The sequence below is a fragment of the Aspergillus terreus genome, genomic scaffold (assembly GCF_000149615.1).
Source record: "Aspergillus terreus NIH2624 scaffold_10 genomic scaffold, whole genome shotgun sequence".
Classification (NCBI taxonomy): domain Eukaryota; kingdom Fungi; phylum Ascomycota; class Eurotiomycetes; order Eurotiales; family Aspergillaceae; genus Aspergillus; species Aspergillus terreus.
In genome coordinates this window covers 920,426-936,580 of record NT_165933.1, presented here as the reverse complement: position 1 = coordinate 936,580, position 16,155 = coordinate 920,426, and the positions used below count along the sequence as shown (strand labels likewise).

At 53.6% G+C, this 16,155-nt stretch overlaps 9 protein-coding genes across 9 annotated transcripts; 3 read left to right on the top strand and 6 right to left on the bottom strand.

The window, feature by feature from the left end:
* Window positions 1–63: 63 nt before the first annotated feature.
* On the bottom strand, window positions 64–1,945 carry ATEG_07181 (uncharacterized protein; the record flags this gene model as incomplete). The annotated part of the gene is made up of 4 exons (XM_001209867.1): window positions 64–306; window positions 481–1,290; window positions 1,356–1,571; window positions 1,625–1,945. 4 exons carry the CDS (start codon window positions 1,943–1,945, stop codon window positions 64–66), a joined length of 1,590 nt encoding a protein of 529 aa, XP_001209867.1.
* An 877-nt stretch (window positions 1,946–2,822) lies between these two features.
* On the bottom strand, window positions 2,823–3,170 carry ATEG_07180 (ankyrin repeat protein; the record flags this gene model as incomplete). The annotated part of the gene is made up of 1 exon (XM_001209866.1): window positions 2,823–3,170. One exon carries the CDS (start codon window positions 3,168–3,170, stop codon window positions 2,823–2,825), a length of 348 nt encoding a protein of 115 aa, XP_001209866.1.
* A 719-nt stretch (window positions 3,171–3,889) lies between these two features.
* Window positions 3,890–4,618, top strand: ATEG_07179 (uncharacterized protein; the record flags this gene model as incomplete). Its single annotated transcript, XM_001209865.1, has 1 exon — window positions 3,890–4,618. One exon carries the CDS (start codon window positions 3,890–3,892, stop codon window positions 4,616–4,618), a length of 729 nt encoding a protein of 242 aa, XP_001209865.1.
* A 464-nt stretch (window positions 4,619–5,082) lies between these two features.
* On the top strand, window positions 5,083–8,438 carry ATEG_07178 (uncharacterized protein; the record flags this gene model as incomplete). The annotated part of the gene is made up of 8 exons (XM_001209864.1): window positions 5,083–5,412; window positions 5,468–5,513; window positions 5,571–5,754; window positions 5,803–6,333; window positions 6,390–6,737; window positions 6,835–6,848; window positions 7,093–7,180; window positions 7,268–8,438. The coding sequence occupies 8 exons, from the start codon at window positions 5,083–5,085 to the stop codon at window positions 8,436–8,438; spliced, it is 2,712 nt and encodes a 903-aa protein (XP_001209864.1).
* Window positions 8,439–8,977: 539 nt separating this feature from the next.
* Window positions 8,978–9,766, bottom strand: ATEG_07177 (nascent polypeptide-associated complex subunit family protein; the record flags this gene model as incomplete). Its single annotated transcript, XM_001209863.1, has 4 exons — window positions 8,978–9,225; window positions 9,276–9,484; window position 9,514; window positions 9,721–9,766. 4 exons carry the CDS (start codon window positions 9,764–9,766, stop codon window positions 8,978–8,980), a joined length of 504 nt encoding a protein of 167 aa, XP_001209863.1.
* Window positions 9,767–10,715: 949 nt separating this feature from the next.
* ATEG_07176 (putative short-chain dehydrogenase/reductase family protein) lies at window positions 10,716–11,804 on the bottom strand (the record flags this gene model as incomplete). Its single annotated transcript, XM_001209862.1, has 2 exons — window positions 10,716–11,557; window positions 11,624–11,804. The coding sequence occupies 2 exons, from the start codon at window positions 11,802–11,804 to the stop codon at window positions 10,716–10,718; spliced, it is 1,023 nt and encodes a 340-aa protein (XP_001209862.1).
* A 201-nt stretch (window positions 11,805–12,005) lies between these two features.
* ATEG_07175 (alpha/beta hydrolase) lies at window positions 12,006–13,082 on the top strand (the record flags this gene model as incomplete). Its single annotated transcript, XM_001209861.1, has 4 exons — window positions 12,006–12,008; window positions 12,235–12,327; window positions 12,432–12,528; window positions 12,589–13,082. The coding sequence occupies 4 exons, from the start codon at window positions 12,006–12,008 to the stop codon at window positions 13,080–13,082; spliced, it is 687 nt and encodes a 228-aa protein (XP_001209861.1).
* Window positions 13,083–13,312: 230 nt separating this feature from the next.
* ATEG_07174 (palmitoyl-(protein) hydrolase) lies at window positions 13,313–13,914 on the bottom strand (the record flags this gene model as incomplete). The annotated part of the gene is made up of 2 exons (XM_001209860.1): window positions 13,313–13,418; window positions 13,472–13,914. 2 exons carry the CDS (start codon window positions 13,912–13,914, stop codon window positions 13,313–13,315), a joined length of 549 nt encoding a protein of 182 aa, XP_001209860.1.
* Window positions 13,915–14,550: 636 nt separating this feature from the next.
* ATEG_07173 (uncharacterized protein) lies at window positions 14,551–15,978 on the bottom strand (the record flags this gene model as incomplete). Its single annotated transcript, XM_001209859.1, has 2 exons — window positions 14,551–15,839; window positions 15,948–15,978. The coding sequence occupies 2 exons, from the start codon at window positions 15,976–15,978 to the stop codon at window positions 14,551–14,553; spliced, it is 1,320 nt and encodes a 439-aa protein (XP_001209859.1).
* Between the last annotated feature and the right edge of the window lie 177 nt (window positions 15,979–16,155).

Genomic DNA, 16,155 nt, shown 5'->3' with positions numbered 1-16,155 from the left:
CGGTAGGAAGGAGCTAGGCTACTTTAAGGACTGCAGTCCTCCTCTAGTTATATTAGGCTCAAGCTACATCCACAGTCCCCGGCTCCGACCCAAAAACCACTTTTTCAGATCGGCCCTATGGCCATCTTTAGGAGGCCGTCCGTATTCGTCTTTGTTGCCAGCAGGACCAGAAGTCGGCTTAGTCGTAGTAGCAGCAGCAGTAGCATTCTGAGCGCCAGCGCCTCCAATGACAGAGACATAGTTTGCTGGGAAGAAACCCCTTTGGTCTCCGTAGTCGCCCCACCACCAACCAGGGTCAACAGGGTACTATAGCCTAGTCAGTGATAAAACCGTGGGTAGATGGTAGGAATCTACTCTGCCCTTCCGAAATTTGGCGAGTGGTTCAGCTTACAATGTGTGTGATTATAGCCGCTTTAGGGAAGCTGAGATCGCTATCTTCGATCTTGTTGTATTCCCACAAAGCCACAGCAATGAGTTTACTCCCGGGGCTTGTCGCGGGTTGTGGAGTCCGCGTGGGTGCATGAGAGGTATTCGACTGTGCAGGTGTATTTGGCGGGGTCTCTCTCTGTGTCGCAAGGTCTCTGTGAAGGAGGGTTGTCCGTCGCTGTGACCGCCGAAGTCTGGTATGGCATCCTTTTTGCGGTTCGTAGGGCCCGAATTCAAAAGATAAGAGCCGCTAGTTGCGCTGGAAATTTCTTTCCTCCTATAACTTATTGAAGACTTGGTATCATCTGGTTCTTCTCGAACAGCCGTTCTTGCTGATGTGGGATCGGTATCAGTGTCCCAAGACGCAAGCTCTTCATCCTCCGAGTCAGTTGCCGTAGATGTTGCTGGGCCATGGGACAACACATCTCGTGTATGTGAAGTGAGACCAGAGAGCGGTTGATCCATCCAGGCGTGGTGCAAAGCTTCTTGTGCTGTTATCCGTTTATCCAGCATCGGGTGCATCGTGGAGAGTATAAACTCAATTCCGGATTGGCTGATGCGAGCGGCCTGGAGTACACCAATCGGGAACAATTCCAGGTTATTCACATATTTGGAGAGGAGTCCCGGATTCTTGAAGGTCGGCTTTTTCGTGAGCAACTGAAAAGTGACCTCCCCGACTGCCCAGACATCGACTGCATATGGACGGCCGCGCTCTGTAAACCCAAGGGTTTCTGGCGGCATATATCCCACAGTGCCTATGGTCGTTGTCAACACCCCAAGGCCATCTTCCACGCACTTGCTTATACCAAAATCCCCGATCTTAACCCGCCAGCCATTTGGGGGGCATGATTTCAGAAGGATGTTCTGGGCAGCGAGGGTCAGTCGATCAGCAGAGTGGTCGGCCCTATGAGAACGGGGAATGGACCTACTTTGAGTTTCAAGTCCCTATGAGCGAAGCCGTTGCCATGCATTAAGCAGAGTCCATCGAGAATCTGATGCGATATATCCCTGACGTCGGGTTCCGGTAGAGGCGCCTTGTCTTGTAGATAGTGATGGAGGTCCCCTAGCTCGAGGTATTCCATAGAGATAAACAAATGCTCCGGGCTCCGGAACCATCCGAATGACTTGACAAAGCATCGCTCATACTTCGGCCATTATCAGTCATGACAACCTCGTGGAACAGAGAGCAGAGTAGTACCTTCCACTGAGAGAACTTGGCGATGGCTTCCAATTCATGGCTGTAATCCAGACGTTTCGAATGCGGAGTCATTTCCAACTGTTTCACAGCGCGCAATTCAATACCGTGATGGCCCCCTTTTGTGCATCTTTCGAGCCACACGGTGCCAAACCCTCCCCCGCCGATTTTTCTTAGCCGCCTCCAATGTTCCGATCGGGAAACCTGGTCTCGAGAATACGGCTGGCGCTCATGGTACGTATGGACGGTCTCTGTATTGCAGTACGGGAGGAATTCTGTCTCGAGTTCCAAGTCTCGAACCAAGTCGGGGAGGTCTTGGTCCATTATGAGGTGCTCACGGTGCTACATTGGGCTGGGGACGGGTGTCGATGAAGGGGACGCAGCAGGTCAGGGGAGTAATCAAGAGCTGGCGCGGACTGTTTGATGATTTCTCTTTTGGCACCGGGGCTAACAATCTTACCCCACCTCGGCCTCACAAATATTCCATGGCTCTGTCCTTAGGATGTCGAGAGGATAGGGCGGAAGGGCAGTGGAATAGCTGATCCGGTTTCGATCATTCAAACTGTGGATGTCTGCCTAAGTTAAATCCGAGGATGGTGTCAACCTAGGCATCATTATGCTAAACCTCTCAGATGGGATATGCTCCAACATCAAGAATGCGAGACAGATATCACCGGGCGACTCCTTCACGGGGAAAAAACTACTGGATTGGCGATCCGTATTTTTCATACAGCTGATCTTCTGAAAGCCGGTCAAACTCGGCTGGAAGGCGTAAGAGAATATTCCCGCCATGGATATCTGGTGCAGAGAGCACATTAGCACGTCAGGGCGATAAACAGGGAGTCATGGACATGGACTAACCACCGTGAGCAACCACTCGACCATGGATGTACTCAACAGCTAGGACGGGTTGTGCGATTATGGAGCGAGCGGTGGTTGCTTGGAAGAGGCGATTATAAGAGCCATCTTTCGCGTCAGAAACACTGCACCTCGCTAGTGATGTCGCATAGCAGGAGATGAGTGCCATTGGGACCGGAGAGAGTGAACCTGTCGTGGATAGACGGTATCATTGTCCTACGGGGACAATCAGGTAAAGGGTCATTGAGAGAAGACAGGATATCAGCTTTTCAATTGTGTAACTCGGCCGTCCCGACTTTAATTGCCACATATTTGTTGGATTGATTATCTCGAGTGATGGGGGTTAAGAGACTCTAGGCGACCAGTCCTTTGGCACAAAATTAGGGTCTGTCTTTACTCTTTCATCTTCCATATGCTTGATAAAGTCAGGTAGAGTGATCTTAGCCGGTACATTCTCATAAGCAGATTGGGATAGTAGAGCAATAGCCTGCTTCTCATCACGCTCAATGGCAAGGGCGAGGTCAGCCGGGTGTGGATAAACACCCTCTGAAATGAGAAGGTTGAGTATTTTCCAGTTCCGGAACGTAATGGTGCACCATATTGAGCTACGATAGTGAAAAACCCCATCGTCATCAGGACATTTGCATTGCAGATGTGGGTTTACACCATTCTCAAGCAGCAATTCCACCATTTTATCCTCGCGGTCAGAACATCTTCGATCTGGCCGCTTTTCTGAGAGCATCACTTTTAGTGTTATAACTGCGCATAAGAGCGGGTTCCCCGCAGTCCTGAGGTATCAGTGGAAATGATGCTATACTGGCGCCAGCTTCAAGCATCCTTTTTGCTAAGTGATCATTTCCATCGTTGGCTGCCTATGTCAAGGCAGAGCTTTGATGGCGCTGGATATTGAATTTGTATAGGAAAACGTTTAAGAGAGCGTATAGCTGGCGGTTTGTTTAGACAAAGGAGTTGATATCTTTTTAGTAGGGCAGTTATCTGGCAACAAGAAGAAGCAGTTCGTTTGGCAATTCGAGTAATCGAGCCATAGTCTATATTTTGGAAAGGGAGATGGTGTTCGAGTGGGCTTGAGCTTTTGCAAGGACGAAATTATGAACACCCTGGACGGGAACTGATATATCTCGTGGGACGCATTTGTCAAGTGCGGGAAGGGTTCAATACTAGGTAGCTCATACCAAGGGTGCTGTGGTTGTACATTGTCCCACTAGTTCCTTTGAACCTCCGCCACGATGTTCCGGCGCCCAACAAACTTTAACACTGCCTGAAGCTTCATCCCTCATGACTCCCAGATCCACTATATCCATCTGCTGTCCCGACCGTCCAGGAGGAGTTCATTCTACGAACATGGAAATCGTACAGAAGAATGAGGCCTTCAAAAGAATTGAGGGCAAAATGAAGTTTTCTTACGTCCGGATCTTTGCCCAGCAGGATGGCATATTATATGCTGGGAAATGGCCAAACCGGCATGGCTCTCCGAATACACTTGAAGAACTCCAGGAACTTAAGCGGATCGCCACTGAGGACAGAGGCCCGGGTATTAAGAAGTCCTGGTCTGCGGTGTTTATAAAAACGCCAAGTCTCCTCGCATACGTGGACGGGGACCTCGAAAAGCGAATCGCTCGCGAAGTTGAAACCTGCGAAATCCTTCGGAAGAAACCCCATCCGAACATTGCGACTTACTACGGTTGCAATGAGAGTCACGGTCGAGTCTCTGGCTTATGTTTCAAGCGATATACGTCTACGTTACTCGAAGCCGTTAATCCTCGGTGCCTTAACAAAGCTGCCTTTCTTTCGAGCGGGCGAGCGCTAGTGACAGAAAGTATCTCGAGCGGTCTTCCAGGGCTTCTAGCTGCTATCAAACATCTTCACTCGCTTGGGCTCGTCCATAACGATATTAACCCCGCCAACATCATGCTCGACGAAGAGGGCAAGCTTATACTCATCGACTTTGATAGCTGCCGATATCTTGGGGAGTCCTTACGCAGTACAGGAACAAAAACGACTCCGTTCTGGCACAACCCTAGCGTGGACATCTCTACCGAAAAGAATGACCTTGACGCCTTTGGAGACCTGCAAACTTGGCTGACTGGGTCGAGGATTGAAGACTTCAATTTCCTATGAACAATTGTATATAGCATGTCAACACGCAAATAATTATTTGAGAACAGGCCGGTCTATTCTGTACAAATGTGTATTATGCCTTCAGCATCACTGTATAACATCGAACTCTGTTCAGACAAGTATCCTTCACCAAAAGGTAAGTGTTTTCAGGGACTTACCCACCCAGATATATATATCCAGGCACCATACTGTCCAGGAGTTGACCACCTTTCAAATTGGTGAGATTGATAGGATAGAAACTAATTTACTTACATTCGCCTTTTTCTAGATTATTAGAAAGTTATTTGGTATACTGGATAGATTGTAATGCGAAGCTCCTACCTATATCAATCAATTCAGACAAAGCCAATGAAAGACCCACTGATAGTCCCTTTCTTGGCGAGTCGCGTTTAGCCCCAAGACATGTAGTTTATTTCGACCCATCGTGGCTGGATTAGCCATGCTTGGTACATAACACGCCAGATATGGCTAATTTATTTAACTCCTGGGCACTGATAGTCTCGTTTCTGGCCGGTGTGGGTGCCATTTGGTATCGTACAGGCGGCGTCCAGGGCTCTTTAACGGCTTACTGTAGCTCGACCGCCTTCTCTTCACCGCATTGTGCGAGCTGGAATTCATGGTTCCATCCAGCCCGATCTGGTCTATACAGGGACGGAGCGAGTTCGAACCAGAATGATTGGAATCTTCTCTATCATTTAGGAGGCAATGGCCCTTGGATCGAGAAGACTGATGGAGACCCAGACGTCACCAGGGTAAACCCTCCGGATGGATGCTCGGTTGATCAAGTTCATATGGTACGTATAGCTTTAATGTTAAACGGTGGTTGCTTACCTGGCTGACCATGCACAGATGTCCCGCCATGCAGAGAGATATCCGACCAAGTCTGCTGGAACTCGTAAGCCACCACTGAAAATGGGATTATTCCCAAAAAAGACTTTCCTAACATTGAAAGGTCATCTGGATCTCATCACCCGCATCAAGGAAGCAAACGTCGTTCTAAATGGCTCTCTATCCTTCCTAAACAACTGGACCTACTTCACTGATAGGCCAGAAAGGGATTTCGAGCAGCTTACTCGAACAGGTCCCTACGCGGGAACGCTCCAGGCCTTTACTACTGGGGTGCGGTTTCTGACTCGGTACGCTCATCTCCTCCCACAGGGTTCTCGGACTATACTCTGGGCCAGTGATTCGGAGAGAGTCATCGAGTCCGCCCGATACTTCGCTGCCGGTTTGTTTGGCTTGGACTGGGGAGACAGCGGAAGAGCCGCACTGGAAATCATCCCCGAGACTCTTGATCGCCGGGCTGATACACTGACCCCGGGAGACACGTGTCTGCGATACCTGGAAGATACCATCACCGGCCATGACATGGGCGTAAACATGCTCGGCGTCTTCCAGGAGGCATACATCCCGCCCATTGCGAAGAGATTGATAGAGGACCAGGACAACCGTGAATTGGCCTACCTCTCCAACCTGGAAGTGTATAGTATGCAGGAGATGTGCGGATTCGAGACCATCGCCCGCGGATCTAGTCCCTGGTGTGATGTCTTTACCCGTGCGGACTGGGAGAACTTTGAATACGCCCGCGACTTGATCCATTACTACCGTGCTGGGCCTGGGAACCCATATGCCGGGGCGATGGGCTGGCTTTGGTTGAATGCTACGAGTTCACTGTTACGTTCCGGGCCAGATGCAGGGACCATGTTTTTCAGCTTGTGAGTCGTCTATCCGTGAATGAGATGCACCAGGTTTAACCCACGATGGATGATAGTGTTCATGACGGCGACATTGCGCCGTTTCTTACTGCACTGGATATTTTGAGAGACGACAAGTATGATCCTCTTTTGCCTACCACACATGCAGTGTCGGATCGTGTCTGGCGCACGTCGTCGGTGATGCCGATGGGCGGCCGCATCGTCCTGGAGCGGATGACCTGTTCTTTATCCTCTGCGGATATGGATGACAACGAAGAGACTCATGTACGGGTGATTATTAACGACCGAACCGTACCTTTGCCGTATTGCAAATCCGGACCAGGACTTTCATGTCCATTGAAGGAATTTGTCAGCCATGTTGAGCGGCGGAGGGATGAAGTCGGCGAGTACGGCGACGTGTGCGGGTTAGATGGGGACGTGGGACACATCACCTTTCTTCGTCAAGACTAGCAGTGAGATGCGGTCAATAGAATATGAAACTGGATCTGATGTCAGTAGTAGAATGTCCCAAAACGGTAAGGTGCATGACTGGAGATAGCAGATAGCACGTGACCGTATCCGGGCGAACCCACTGTTTACTGAAAGCCAAAAGTTTTGGCGGCGAACCTGGGACTTCCATCTTACTTCACTATTTCACCCAGCAATCAAACCTCTTACCTATCGGACCTGGAGTTCGATCCCTTCCCACATTCTCGTCGATACTTTGTTTCATAATAACCTTCGAATCTCTCTGATCAAACGAAGTAACGTGAAGTCGAGACCTCATGGAGTACCACTTCGTTCCCCCGGAGGAGCGCGCCAAAGACGACAAGGGCAATCTGTTACCCTGGGGCTACGTCTACAAAGAGTACGCTCCCTGCCTAGTATCCATCTCTCGCTCTACGGTGTAATCCGACGGGAGCTCCTCCCAACACAGAGCTAACCAACTCAACAGTGAATCTCGCAACCCCCGACGACCCCCAGAGGAAAGCGGCCCATTTGGCAAGCGGCGCAACGCCCGGTACGACCACGCCCGCTCGCGCACCCGCACCGGCACACCAGCGAAGCGCGAGAACCCGAACGTCGCCGAGTTCGGCCGGCTCTTCGCCCAGCAACAAGAGGAGGAGAAGGCACGGCGCAACACACTTCCCAAGTCGTCCTCATCCTCGAGCCTCGACAACCCGCGGAAACAGACCGAGAAGGTAGCGACCGAGTGCATCCTGTACGGGTACCGCAGCAAGGACTCGGAGTGGAAGGTGATTGATAAGTACGAGCGCATCTCGCAGGGGGTCATCTGCGAGGACTATCCGCGAGTGGACCCGAACGCGGCGACGGGTTTCTCGCAGCTCCTCAGCGGCGGCGGCGACGTGGTCATCCGCACGAACCTGTCGGCTGACGCGAACCGCAAGTCGAAGCGTTATGCGGGTGGTTTCCACTGGATCAAGGTGACATTCGACTCGACTGTCGCGGCCGACCGCGCCTGCTTCTTCTCCCCGCAGGAGATCGACGGCCACCTGGTGTTTTGCGAGCTGTACCACGATCAGGGCCCTGCGGAGGATGTGCCCATCCCCGTGGGCTCGGCGGCGGCGACGCGGCTGGAATCGCGCGGCTCGCGCACGCTGACCAAGTCGCACTCGACGGCGTTCCTGCAGACGCAGGACCGGGAGCGGTCGACGCTGCCGCGGTCATTTGCGATGAACAATCTGTCTAGTGTTGCGGATGTGGAGGAGCCGTCGACGCCTGAATCGGCGCCCACTGTCAGCTCTGCTACGGCCACGGCCAGCGGCGTCGACCAGAGTTCTTCGTCGTCGTCGACGCTGCAGCAGCGGAGTGTGTCGAAGGAGCCCAAGCCCGAGTCGGAGTTCATGACCCATATTCCGACCGTACGGCGGACGAAACTGCGGCCGATCACCGAAGCGCTGCCGCCACAACCGACGGTCACCGAGCGGGTTCTGCGGTCGATTCCGATTCTCAGCTGGTTCACGGGGGATATTGTCGGCGATGGGCCACAGCTGCGTGAGGACGGCACATTTGATTACGAAAAGTCCAACACGTACTGGCGGTTTTGGTACATGGTGGATCGGATTCTGGGGTCGGATATCTGTGGATTGAGAGAGGAGTCATGAGGGGTGGGAAAACAGTGGAATAGGGTAATCCTTCTACATATTTTTGACCATTGCTAGGTCTGCGACGGTGACATGTCGACCCGAACCGAGGCGCACTTCGTTGCGGAGACATGTCCTGTCTACGATCACCCAACGGGTGTATGTTGAGTTTGATGATGTATGGCATGGATTGGGCGCCGGGGAACTGTATTATTTGCTGCATCTGGGACCAATAATTACCTCTTAGACGTTCTGTCTACCCAGTCTACCAACTCCACCGTCATAACTACGTATTGGCACACAGCGCTTCCTAACCAGACCATCATTGACGACCTTGTAACCCGAACAAAAGTCATACCCTCATCGCCAACCTTGCAACGCACAGGATATACAACGTAGCCCAGACGGCGGCTGGCACAGCCAAGACAAGAGATGAAGAAAGAGGCTCAGAGCTTTTTTGTCGTTATCTTTCTTTATATGGAATTAGGAGAGAGAGAGAGGAAAAGGGAGAGAAAAAATAGCCACCACCTAATCAATCATATTTTCCGATCGCACTATTCTTACTCGACCTTGCTCTCAAAGTCCTGGCCCTCGACCAGATCGGGGATATCATCCTCCTCGTCGTCCTTCTTGCCCTCGGCGCCGGCCTGGTTCTTCTGCATGTTCTGGTAGGACTCGGCGAGCTTGCGCAGGGAGGCCAGGCTGTCGGGGCCGAGCTGGTTGAGGATACCGGGGACGAGCTCGGTGAGCTCCTTCTCCTCGCCGTTACCGTAGAGGGCGAAGGTGTTGGAGGGGACGGAGGCGTGGACTGGAATTATTAGCTCCCTCTGAAGTATTCCATGGAGGGAGGGAAGTTACCGCGGGGGTTGCCGAAGTGGATGACGTTGCCGTCCTCCTTGAACATGTTGACCTCCTCGACGGCGGGGATGGGCTGCACGTTCATCTTCTTCAGGGTGGCTTGGAGCTTCTTGTCATCGGCGCCGGAGGACTTGTGGACCTTCTTGACCTTGCGGCGGGGAGTACCCTTGCCTCTGTTGCGGTTAGCACGGGGTCCGGATGGAGGGTTTCTGGGATGGTTATCGGGTTGGATACGTACCCTGTTTAGAAGTTAGCAAGCCGACGGAATTTCAAAAGACTAGTCAATGAAGCGTGGTATTCCGGTCCTTGTCGCCCGTCCCGCGGACAGAAACCAACGGCATCTGCCCGCCGGTTGACACTCGCATCGCAAAGACGAGGACGACGCAGACCGCAAACCACCACCTCAAATCACATCACACAAGCGGAAGAGAAAAATCGCACATACCAATCCGCACGCTAGCCTGCATCCGAGCCAACTTTGCCTGATCCATTGTGATAGAGTTCGTGCGTTCGGTATCCGATTAGAACCTGTAGCCAAGGGCGAAAGAAACGAAGCGTCAGTTACAGTCGTTCGGACGGGTCGAGATGGTGTGGAGGGCCAATTCGAGTGGTAGAAGGAGAAGAGGGGGAGCGAGTGAGACGTTGGGAATATTGTGCGCCAAGCCCTTTTTTGCAGCTCGACGAGGGTAGACCACGGCGATGGACGGGCGACGGAGGGGGTGAAGACCGACCAGAGGACGGAGGGAGAGCTGTAGAGAGACGGACTGTCGAGAAGAGGGAGTGGGAGGGAATTACCTGAAGTGGTGGTGGTGGTGGTGGTGATGATGATGGAGAAGAGGTGGTGAGTCGGTGTTGTCTGTGGGAGGTGGAAGTGCGGAAGGACGGATTGGTCGATGGTGCTTTTGTGTGGGGTTCCGTCCCTATGAATTTTTCTCTCGAGTCTGGTATCCTGGGTTTCCTACAGTACAGTCTAGCCTACATAACTACGTGTCTTTTGTATGTTCTAGTGAGTCTTCCTTGGATGCTCTGTATGCGCCAGACTCCGCGCTACCTTTGCTGGCAGTCGTGGCGATGTTGTGGGGATGGGAGGCTGCTCGGCTAAACCCTAACGATCATCTGCAGTCTATAGAGGCAGATCGCGGCGTGACGTTGGTATGTATGCTGAGTAGTCGGGATCCTACCCGAGTAGATGCTCTCAGTAATGCAATCCATCTCATATGAACAATGCTGCAACGTTGAATGGGCTAATGAGGCCCCGACGACTCTACCGAGGAATGCATTGCCTAATCGGGTAATCCTATATGCCGTCCATGTACCACTACCAAGATCATCCTCGGTGGACAAAAACTAACATTCGAACCGAATACTATCGTAACTACATGGCAATATCACATTATATACTATCCAATATCAAATAACCAACCATCCCATCCCATCCGCTCAAGCCACCTTCTCGTCCGTCCACTCCCACAACCGTCGCGCCAAATCCGCATCACGCTCAAACCGACTCGACCCGCGAGTCCCAATGGGAATATAGTAGGCTCCATTCATCAATCGGTCCCGCGACACAGTTGCCGCCCAGATCTGATTCTTCGCGCCGGTGCGCACACTGCGGAAGAACGCCGACATGAGCCCAATGCTCACCTTGGCGGCCAGACCCATCGAGCGCTGATGCCGATACAGCTCACTGGTCACCGCGCCCGGGTGAATCGACACCGACATGATCTCGGGATAGCGACGGGCTAGCTCCGCCGCAAACAGCACGTTCGCCGCCTTGGACGCGCTGTACCGTATGAACGTGTGGGCTTCGAGCAACGCCGGCGTGGAGGTCATGACTTCGAACGACGGGCCGCTGTGGTTGGCCATGGAGCTCACGGTGATGACCCGCACGTCGGGGCGAGGAGTCGTGGGCGCCGCCGCCGTCTTCTGCAGCGTGGGCAGCAGCAGTTTCGTGAGGAGGAAGTGTCCGATGTGATTGGTGCCGAACTGGATCTCGAAGCCGTCCGCTGTAAGCTCGGGCGGGTTGGCCATGGTGCCGGCGTTGAGGATGAGGATGTCGAGGCGATCGCAGTCGGCATGGAACTTCTCGGCCGCGGCCCGGATGGACTGGAAGGAGGTCAGGTCCAGGGGGATGTGGCGGATATCGACGGGGGTCGGGATGACCGCCTCAATGGAGGCGATGGCGTCCTGAGCTTTTGTCGCATTTCGCGCGCCGAGGTAGATTCGCGATGGGCTATGACGCGCGAGCTGGAGGATGGTTTCTTTTCCGAGACCGGCGTTTCCTATCAAGGGGGATGGTTAGTATGAGGCGGAGGGGCTGAACCCGGTAGAAGGCGTAGGATAGATACCTCCAGTGACAAAGATCACCTTCCCTGAGAGATCGGGGACGTCTCGTTCGGGGTCGAATGACGAGCCCAGCAGGCCGCAGGTGGTCTCGCTGAGCGTGGGTCCCACGCTCAGAAGCATGTCGACGGGGTGGAAAAGCGCATGGCTCGCGATGCCGTTGAGCGCCTCCAGCTCGAGTTTCATCTTGACAAGACAGACGTGCTATAAGCCTCCGAATTGTTGATGCGAGAGAGGGTTGTGTAGACTCCGCAAGTGCATAATAGTTCAGTCCATGATCACCGAGCGGCAGACCGCGCCGAACCCCCAAGCGACCGAGGTACAAGGCCCGTGCTAGGCTGTCCACATGAAGTCTAGACCGGAGACCGGTTGACGTAGGAGGCCGTAATGGTACATGGAGGATGGTTTCCAAGTAGTACCACCATTCAATGTGGCCGGAGATCGCATCGTAGGAATAATGATGAGGAAAACAGACGAGGCTGACCGCTTGAATGGGGCAGCGAAGCGAGATCCCGTGCTTCGTGCATGATTCAAGGCCGGCGACACGGTCAAATCCAAAATCACGGATACTTCTCCCTTCGTGAGTTTGCAGAATCTCCACAAATTCTGACTACAGCGAATTTCACAAGTCGGAAACGACAGTGCTGAAGAGACCTACATCGCGAAAATGCGGTTCCTCTGTTTACATGGTGCCGGCACCAGCGCCGAGGTATGTGACTCCATCAGTGCGGCCCAACAAGCGTTAACAAAGTAATGACAGATCTTTGAAATCCAATCTGGTATGGCACCTTGACAAACTACATCCCGTTCCAGTCACTGAACAGACAAGGTGGAATCACCCAGGCTCTGGAGGACGAGGGTCACGAATTTGTATATGTCGATGGACGGGTCGAGTCTGCGCCTGAACCAGGTAGATATAGCAATAGTCCCCCATCTCATCCTCCATTCTGTTTACTTACAACCGAATAAGATCTCCAGGGAGCTGGAATTCCTCCCTTCTTCACCCATTACCGCCGTGACCAAGCGCCGGGAGAGGAGCTCGGCCTAGCGATGGACCACGTGAAGGATATCATAGCGAAGCGAGGACCGTTCGACGCAGTCATGGGCTTTTCGCAGGGCTCCGCGCTGGCGGCCTCGCTCCTGGTCAACCATGGCAGAACTAATGATCAGCCTCTGTTCAAGCTCGCGGTGTTCATTTGCGGGGCGGCGCCGTACGACCCTGCCAACGGCTTGGAGTTTGTCACGGCCACGGAGGAAAAGTACCCGATTACGATCCCGACAACACACATCGTTGGGAAGCAGGACCCCGTCTACCCGCTGAGCATGAAGCTGTACGCCGTGTGTGACCCGTCCCAGGCGGAGTTTTACGACCACGGCTCGCGGCATCTCATCCCGTTTGATCTGAAGAACACGGAGGCCATGATTGCGACGATCAAGAAGACCATTGCGCGCGCGAGCCAGTAAATAGACTTGGCTGGTAATATATGCTTATTATATAGAACCAAGATGATATCTAAGCCGTGCATCCCGAAGACAACCGGTTGTAAAATGCGTGTTTACTCTTCCTTTATATCCCGTCTACCGCGTGAGGTAAACCTCGGCAGCACAACCGCAACCGCCAAAAGTATCAACCCTAGTATGAACCCATACTGTATCTGCATGCCCCACCCGGGGGTCGGACTCTGCCCACTGAGTCAGAGACCAGCAGTCGTCTGTCCATCGCCTTCGGGGGGAATCGTCTTATTCAGGAACGCCTCCAGGTCCTCGATCTCGTCCGGGTCCGCCGAATGGCCCAGCCCCCTGCACGCGTCAGCCCGCCCAGCACCACCAAACCAAGAGGAGAGAATACTCACGGATACGACTTAAACGAGACATCCTCCAGCCCAAACGCCTTCATCTTCTCCACGGACAGCGCGCCAAACTGGTGCGGAACGATCTCGTCCTCCAGCCCGTGCCCCAGGAAGAACGGCGTGCTCTTGTTGGGGAAGTCTTCGGGCGTGTAGTTCTTCAGGCGGTCGCTGAGGAGCAGGTAGCACGACAGCCCGAACACGCCGCCGAGTTTCTCCTTGTTCGTCAGACCGGTGAACACGGACATGGCGCCGCCCTGCGAGAAACCCCCCAGCACGATGCGCGACGGCTTGATGCCCGCGTCGATCTGCTCCTTGATCAAGGTGTTGAAGTAGTCGCGCGTGCGGAGGATGCCCTGTTCGTCCTGGTTGCGGATGGATTCTTCGAAGTCGAGCTGGGTGTTGTTAATGGGGTGTGGACGGAGGGATGGATGGGGTGAGGCGTACATCGCGGCCGAGCTTGCTGATGTCGTACCATCCTGGCATGGACATTCCGAAGTTCTAATTTGAGCGGTGGTTAGCGAGCGCATGGAGACCGAGAGTGTCTTCGGTATGGAAGCGCACCACGGTGATAGGGATCATGGGCGCATTGGGAAAGATGAAGGTCACTTCGTCGAAGAGACCGCGGCGACGCCAATTCTGAGCGAGGAACATCCTTTGCGTTGTCGCATGTTAGGTCTGGCTGGACAATTGTTGGTACGTAGGGGGAATTCGAGTTGACTGCTTACCATCCGGCGCCACTATATCCAGGAACTGTTAGCTGGGGTGTCGCGGTAGGAGTGGTTCGACTGACCTGTCGCCTAGACCGTGGGCCATTATCACCGTAGCGGTGTGTTTCTTAAGGGCAGGAACGATGAAGGGGGCGCGAGGTGGCATTTTGACAGGTATATGGGGTATATCGATGTTGGTTGAAGGAAGACGAGGATCTTCGAACGATAAAAGGGAGGATCTCCCCGCGATTCTGCCGCCGAGGTTATTGGCGGGCTCACCGCCTCGCGATTGTATACAAACCAACCTTAATATTAGAGTCTTTAAGAATGCACAATATATTACAGGTACCAAAAGTTATTTATATAGATAATGCTTCATGTAGAACACAGAGAACTCAACTCCGTTTTCACCGTTTCCATGGCGGACATAACGAGCTCCTCTTCAACCACACCTTCCTGCCAGCAGAACGACCACACCAGACATCCATCGCCACCAGTGACGACACAAGTCTCAAGAGCAGAGCCGACAACACTCCCACATTGCGTGAAGACCACCCGGCCGATCTGCGGGATCGTATCATTCCCCACATCAGCCGGAACCACGGCCCCGATGTTCGACACCTCCAAACTATTATCTCTGTGTTTCCCCAACTTGCCCTGGAAGTACTTGTGGAGGTCGTTGAGAAGCTTCAAGAGAGCGGCAGATACATCCTTAGCCCCGCGATTTACCGCCTTCTCGATCGTCTCACGCGCTCGCTTCGCCTCGTTCCACGGGAAGGACTCCGTCTCCAATGCGCTCCGCTCGAAGGTCTCCTTGATGTCGGAGACCCAGACTCCGATGGACTCATCTGAGATGGGGTCGGGGAGCAATTTCCGCAAGGACATCGGGATGGAGGTCTGCAGTTGCGTGAATTGCGCGGGGACGTGGCGGAACAGCGCGCGCGAAATGAGAGTGTCCAGCGCCGCAGTGACGGTCGTGCCGTTCTGACGACAGAGTTTTCGGAAGGCTGAGGCGGTGCTCTCTGGGAAGACGATGTGTCGGATGCGAGTCGCCAGCGGGAGGCGAATTTCCGAGCCGGTCCATAACCTGGGGCTCCGCGAGGGCCAGATCACCTCGTGCCAGATCGAGCTTGCGAGGAAGCCAAAGCTAAGAGGCAGGGGGTGGGCTTCCTCCAGCGACGGGAGAAGAGGGGTATCCGGCGATGGGATGGTTTGTTTGGCTTCGCCGGGTGCGAGGGACGCTGCGGCTCGCAGCGCCTGCAGGAAGGTCAGATGGAAGACCTTTCCAGAGGTTCCATCGCCAAGCGCATGGTGGAAGACGAAGACTGCTGTGAAGCGACGTGACTCTGTCGTCTCGGTCAAGACGCAGAGCCGCCAGTACGGATGTGGAGCGGTATACGGGGTGTTATGCTGCTCTTGCAGGACCTCGTTCAGCTCAGAGTCGTGGTCATCCGTTTCAGAGATGGGGACGGTGCGTTGTCTGAACTGAACTGCATGACCGAGGTCAACCTCTGGGAGACGTGCCCAGTAGGGTTTATTGGTGTCTTCCCGCAGAGGGATTGCAGAAAGCACGGGGTGTTGGCCGACGAGGGTTTCGCAAGCCTTGTAGATATAGTCCTGTACTGGGAGTATAAATGTCTCCGGCAATGTATACGTTGCCGCGACTGCGACATTGTTGTAGTATTTTAGATGATGGCGGGCAGTAGAGTACTGCTCGATGCGTCCTGGAGAAGATCAACCGATGGCCACTGGACACCCAATCGCGCACCTACCAACGTCACGCAGTTTTGTGAGAGTATCCATGTCGTTGGAGGTGTCGTTCTGGTCCGTCACAATATTAATGGAGATGACGGTGTTGAGAAGACACGAAAGTCCAAAGGGTGTGGCTTAGACTTAATATGGCAGAGGGCGCACGTGACCGTACCAAAACCCTAGCGATGGCGATCGGAGATCGAAACATGACTTAGTAGATATGATATG